This window comes from Balaenoptera musculus, chromosome 7, assembly GCF_009873245.2.
Source record: "Balaenoptera musculus isolate JJ_BM4_2016_0621 chromosome 7, mBalMus1.pri.v3, whole genome shotgun sequence".
NCBI lineage: Eukaryota > Metazoa > Chordata > Mammalia > Artiodactyla > Balaenopteridae > Balaenoptera > Balaenoptera musculus.
Window position 1 is genome coordinate 33,141,131 of NC_045791.1, and position 6,000 is coordinate 33,147,130.

The 6,000-nt window shown below is 42.8% G+C and overlaps 1 protein-coding gene across 7 annotated transcripts in view; it reads left to right on the forward strand.

Annotated features, from left to right (window-relative positions):
- Positions 1-5,606, forward strand: part of LYPD6 (LY6/PLAUR domain containing 6) — a 112,282-nt gene extending 106,676 nt beyond the window's left edge. For 6 of the 7 annotated variants that reach the window (XM_036856910.1, XM_036856909.1, XM_036856913.1 and 3 more), the window contains 3 exons: positions 622-752; positions 2,665-2,783; positions 3,825-5,606. In XM_036856910.1, coding sequence (XP_036712805.1) covers positions 622-752; positions 2,665-2,783; positions 3,825-3,876 — 302 coding nt within the window. In that variant the 3' untranslated portion in view covers positions 3,877-5,606. Of the gene's footprint in view, positions 1-621; positions 753-2,664 lie in introns of all 7 variants that reach the window. The other variant, XM_036856916.1, reaches the window with a different exon arrangement.
- Positions 5,607-6,000: the final 394 nt, after the last annotated feature.

A 6,000-nucleotide genomic window follows, 5' to 3' on the forward strand; every position in this document is an offset into this window, starting at 1 on the left:
CAGCTATGCTCATAGGCAAGAAGTTCTCTTTTGGATAAAGTCATTTTCTCCAGATACAATGAATCTATTTTTACTTATTCTGTCTTAACTTGGAAATAGATGTTTCCCAGTCGTGTGTGTGAGCACGCGCACACACACACACACACACACACACACACACACACACACACACACACCAGTCTCCCCTATAGTCTTTTCTCTCCTTGAAGATCTTTGTTACCTGCCTCACTTTTTTTCTTTTAACCTTGTGTTCTTTGAATGTTTTCACCCCTTCGTCTTCCTGAAAATTACTATGACTCTTGCATCTTCAATCATCGCTCCAAACCTCTCCTCCCCTAAAAATAAAAATCAACACAGTGGCAAAATTTGTTGGAAGGCAAAGAGTTATACCACTGGGTCTTGGAGATTTTATGGGCAGAGAGACCAGTATTCTTCAGAAGGCCTCCTTTCTGCCACGGTGAAGTGGATCTCTCCAAGGAGATCTTTGGGACCGGATATCAACTTAACACAGTATATGTTCCGGATGCTGTTAGATCCTAGCGTCGACACTCCTGTTTCCCTTTCAAGCAGGTTGGGCTAACATTTCCCATCTCAATTAAAACATATTTTCTCTGTTGACAGAGACTAGATATTGCTACACTCAGCACACCATGGAAGTCACAGGAAACAGCATCTCTGTCACCAAGCGCTGCGTGCCGCTGGAAGACTGCTTGTCCACGGGCTGCAGAGACTCCGAGCATGAAGGCCACAAGGTCTGGCAACAAAGCAAGTGACAGGACAGCATAGTCAGCCTGCCTCCTCTCCAGACGCCCACCAGGGTTCATAAGCCAATCCTTAGTCCCCCACGTAGGCTGGCTTTTGACTGTCTTTATACCATTATGACAAGATGCTTCCTTTCCTGTTGGCGCTAAAAGAATAAAAATATATACTAGGGCACAGGATAACTGGTATAAATTATGTAAACACAAGACCAATAGGGTATTGAAATTACTGCAAGCCCTTTCTTCACTCAGAAGAAAGTAATAAAGTTACCAAAAGGAACAGGAGCAAGGGGCCAGTTATGCCCTCACGGTAGAGCATTGCAGATGTACCAACAGTTCAGTCAGCTGAAGATGGCCAAGGCAATTTAGCTTTGATAACTTTCTGTAAAGTGGGGCTCATATCTTTATTGGGATGCTGATTTGGGGAGGGTATCCATTGGCTCCTGAGTCATTTGAGCAGGTGACAAGAGGACCATCTCCTTGTGGGTTTACTTTCCTTACACTCCCTCTGGTGCCTGGTCAGAAGCACTCAGTGTAAAACAAACTTAGAAGGCAGCCTTGCCTTCTATGGAGAAGGAGAATATAGAGACTCAGAGAAAGGCAGCCTGACTCATGGTTGGAGTGGGGGACGCTCCAGACTCTCTCGCCCGTCGTTCCGAGCTGGCTGTACCTGTGATCTTGTATATCAGCCCTTGACCTTTATTTGGAGGCTGCCCACTTTTCCCCATCAGGCCGCCTTCCTGGTGGTTAGGGGCAACTCCCACTCTTACTGTTAGTAGGGGCTTCTTTCTCTTAAGAAGACACCCAATTTTCAAGTAACTTGTCAAAAACACAAAGAATTATTTTTTTTTCAGTTTTATTGAGAAATAATTGTCATACATAATAAGTGAAATATGAAAGGTAATCCCAAGGGTTTTACTTGACCTGCCCCCTCCCCCAAGCTAAGCTTGGCTCTCAGGTTATAGTGGCTACTTTAGCAAAGTGGAAGCTATAGATCAGAGAAGTGATGTCATGTGCTCAGGTGATACAGCTAGTGACAGAGACAGAATCCAAACTCACTTCTGACCTCTAGTTTCTCTCCTCAACATTATAATGTCGTCTTAGCCCATGTCAACTGTGACCAAACTCAGACCTCTGCAGGATAATGACTGTATAGGATATTAAGCATCATAGAGTTTTTAGAACATTACTGTGCATATGAAGCACTTGGGGATCTTGTTCAAATGCAGATTCTAAATTGCTCAATTTGGTGCAAGTTTTGAGATTCTGCATTTCTAATAACTTCCCAGTTGAAGTTGAAGCTACAGTACTTTGTGTAGCCAAGGCCTAAAATAATTTCTGTCTATAATCCTTTTGGGTTTATTTTTTCTTATGATGCGTGAGGAAAGCAGTATAAAGCAGGAGTAATTGCGTAAATGAAACCCCTTCAAATTTTAACTCACCCACTGGAATGGAGCTAATTATGCAGACAATTCTAATGAAAGTAAATATTTAAGTTTAAATTCACTGCGTTGTAGCCACTTCACTTTCACTGTGAAAACTTGGCAAATGAACATTTACCATGAGAGTGTCTCTGAGAAAGGTAAGTATTACAATTCCCATTTCATAGATGGAAGAGCTGAGACCTAGGAAGACTGTAAAACTGTGCAATAACCACATGGTAGGATGTCAAAAACAGAATGCACATTCCTAGAAGTTTAGTCTGGGGGACGGGGGTTTATTGTGATAAACCAGGTGAAATTTCATCCCACCCCCTTAAATGCAGGGTTGGTATCTCCTTTGTAAAACAGGTAACTCTCATTTGAGTCTTGCTGTGAGGGAGACAATTCCTTCAAAAATCTCTGGCCCCTTCCCAGACCTGCCAGCTTCTCATCACCCTTCTTTTTCTCTTCCTTTCTTTCAGGTCTGCACTTCCTGTTGTGAAGGAAATATCTGTAACTTGCCGCTCCCCCGAAATGAAAGTGATGCCACGTTTACCACAACGTCACCCATAAATCAGACAAATGGGCACCGAGGCTGCATGTCAGTGATAGTGTCCTGCTTGTGGGTGTGGTTGGGACTCACGTTATAGCAGCTCAAAGGCGCCATGTGTCGTAGCGATCCATGGGGACTTTGAGGGTCCATAGTCATGCATGAGGCATTGGCCTGACAGTAGTCACACATGTGAAACCACAACACTCACGGATGTCTTCACGGCCAAGCACTTCCACTTACCACGGGGAACAAGTATTGCTCCAATGTAGTCATTTCAAGTCCAAAACCTCATCAAAGCAGCCTGCCCCCAAAACAGTCCCTGGGTTCTATACCATAAACCTTTGTTTCCCCTCCAAAAAATAGCTCTGCATTTACTGAGATTTGGGGCTTTTAGTTTGGAATACATGCACGAGCCACAGGAGGTCCTGCAGCCCTCTGAGATGTTAGGCATATGTTATATGGACACGTGTAGATCTGTGTTCTTCAGCAGAAAGGTCAATGACCCCTGGTTTGAGTGGTCTGGTCATGAATTCATTTATAGCTTTAGAGTTTTAAAACTTTGATTCCCAAATGAATGGACTATTTCCTTGGAGAGTCTGACCACGTCCCTAGAAAACTAGTAAGCAGTTTGTCCAATTTAATTGTCCCAATATTCTTCTCCTAATGGCGGGACTCAAGGGACATAAAAAAAGAAGGCAATCATAAAAGTTTTTTTGTATGGGAGGAGAGGTGGCTGGAGAAGGAGTTTTCCCAACTTCATGGAACTAGCACCCATAAGGTGACTGTTTATCCCTTCATATAATTGGTGAGATTGGCCTTGATTTGGCACCTAACTATGCTCCATGAAATCCTGGATTCTACCTGGACCAATAGGTATCCAAAGAGGCTGACAGCAGTATGGGGCTATTTCCTCCAGCCCTGAGGTTCTATTCAGGCATAGCTAATTGAGACAGAGAGAGGATTTCAAAACGAAAGGCAGATGTGCGGGGTTGATCCGAGTTCGTTGTGAGGGCGCAGTAAGTGTCTCTGCCAAACCTTTCATCTGCAATCTACACTGCCCCAGAGCCCTCTTTGTTCTCCCTCTTCCAGATCCCCAGTGACTTCAGGGAGAAGGTTCTGCATTAAGTTGTCTCAAGATTGATAGGAAAAGAAGATGTAATATCCTAGGATGAGAAGTAGATGGGCCACTGGAGTGATGGTGAGACTAGTAAAGAGACCCAGTGAGGTGTTTTTATTTTTTTCAGGTGATTGCTTTTGAAGTAAATGGTAAGACTTTCACCATCCTTCCTATATTTTTGGCACCTCCAATTTTTTCTTCTTCCTTATAAATCATTTATACACTATTTATTTTTGTATGGCATAACTAGAGACTAAAATATATTGTAAAAGATTCTTTATTCTGAACAAAACGATCAAATTAGAATACATATTTTTCAACAGTGGTAGAGCTTGTAATATATGTTTGTTGAAAGTTATCTATAATACTTGCACCAGTGTTGAAAAAACTTAATTTATGTTGTGAGCAAGAGTAACGTGTTGGCCTCAAGGTTTTTGCTCGTGGTTTTCTCCGTGGTATTGTCCCAGAAGTATTCGGGTGGTGACCATCACTGGTATGAGTTTCTCTGCAGGGTTAGGGGGCGTATTTGCATGAACTTTGGTGGAGTCGTTGCTGATCAGGAGGCCAGTTTTGTCAGGGTCCATCTGTCCTGCAGAGGAAAATGTCTCGGGCTCATAAAATGAGCCCCCTCAGGGACCAAATGTGAACTGACAGCAGAAACTCTGAAACAAAATAATCTAAATTGCATCAAATAGCCTTAATTCAGAGTTTGGTAGGTTTATCAATATGTTGCTTACAATTGGGACAGGGGAAGTAGAGGGAGAGAGAAAGCAAGACATTTACTAAGCACCTCTTATGTGCCAGACGCCACACTAAGCACTTTACATGAGTCGGGTCATGTAATCCCTGCAAGAACCCTGTAAGGAATGTTACTGGTATTTACACGTTACAGATGAAGGTACTAAGGCTCTAAGAGGTAACATGAAGCCTTTCCTTCCAGTTTAGGTTATATGGGATGAGGTGGGATGGAAGAGGAAGGGAAGGTGGAATTGCCACCCCTAGGAAAACTTCCAGGCCTGACATCATGGGAATTTGTCCATCTTATCATGTGGAGTTTGTCTAGTCCTGCTTCTATACGATGCCATTTGTGTGCGTCCCCAGACAATGTTTTTTCTTTAGGGGGGGTGTGGGTATGGCTTCCTCATTCATTCCTTTTGCTATCAAAGAGGAGGCAGGTTGATCTTCCATCTGAGGATGCCATAAGACAATGACAATTTGATGTATATACCTACAAATACATTTTTGTGCATGGGTCACTCTCCACTGACACCTTCCAAGTACTGCATGTGATTAAAATAAGAGATAAAGTCCAAATCTTGGTTCTTAATGAGAAGGCACCACTCCAAAGCCTCCCTGGCTGGTGTGTAGGGACCAGATCCACAATGGTGCAGACTCATCTGCCACCCAGGAGGATCCCTGCAAATTCCACACAGATGTGGCTACATGCACCCCATGTACCTGTCAGAATGGCTGGTGTTTCATTCTCTTCAAAGAAAGTGCTTTGCTCACCATTCCCAGCCTCAAGGAGCCAAGGAAGGACCATTCATGTGGAAGGCCCAGGACTAGTCATCCGTCTGACTTTTCTACCACATTAAGCCTTCCATTAAATCCTACGGTTGGTGACAGCTTGAAGTGCAAAGAGCCGCAATGTGTATATCAACCTGTGTGCCATTTATTTATTTTTAGACTCCCCATTGCGTTCATGTCAATATGGGATTAATGCCTAAATTTTGTAAATATTGTACATTTTGTAAATCAATGAATAAAGGTTTTAAGTGTATCTCACCGGGCTCCTCCCTGCAAATGCCCATGCCAATCAGTGATTAAGGCATCCAGGTTATGTACAAGGCATTGATTGGGCTTAGTGTCAAAGGGAACTTCCTTCCAAGAGCTCACTTTTTAGTTGTATAGACAAGAGATACATGCATGAAAAGACACAAGACAATTCGCCCATGCCAAATGATTCATGCAGACAGTAAGTGCTGCAGAAAATCAAGGAAGGAAAGATTACCAGACCTTTTGATCAGATCTGCACTTTCCCTAGAACATTTTCTTTGTTAAATCAGGAAATATAAAAAGGGGTGTGTGTGTGTGTATCTATATATTTAAATACTATCCCATTAGCTCTTTATTTTCAAATTTTATTCT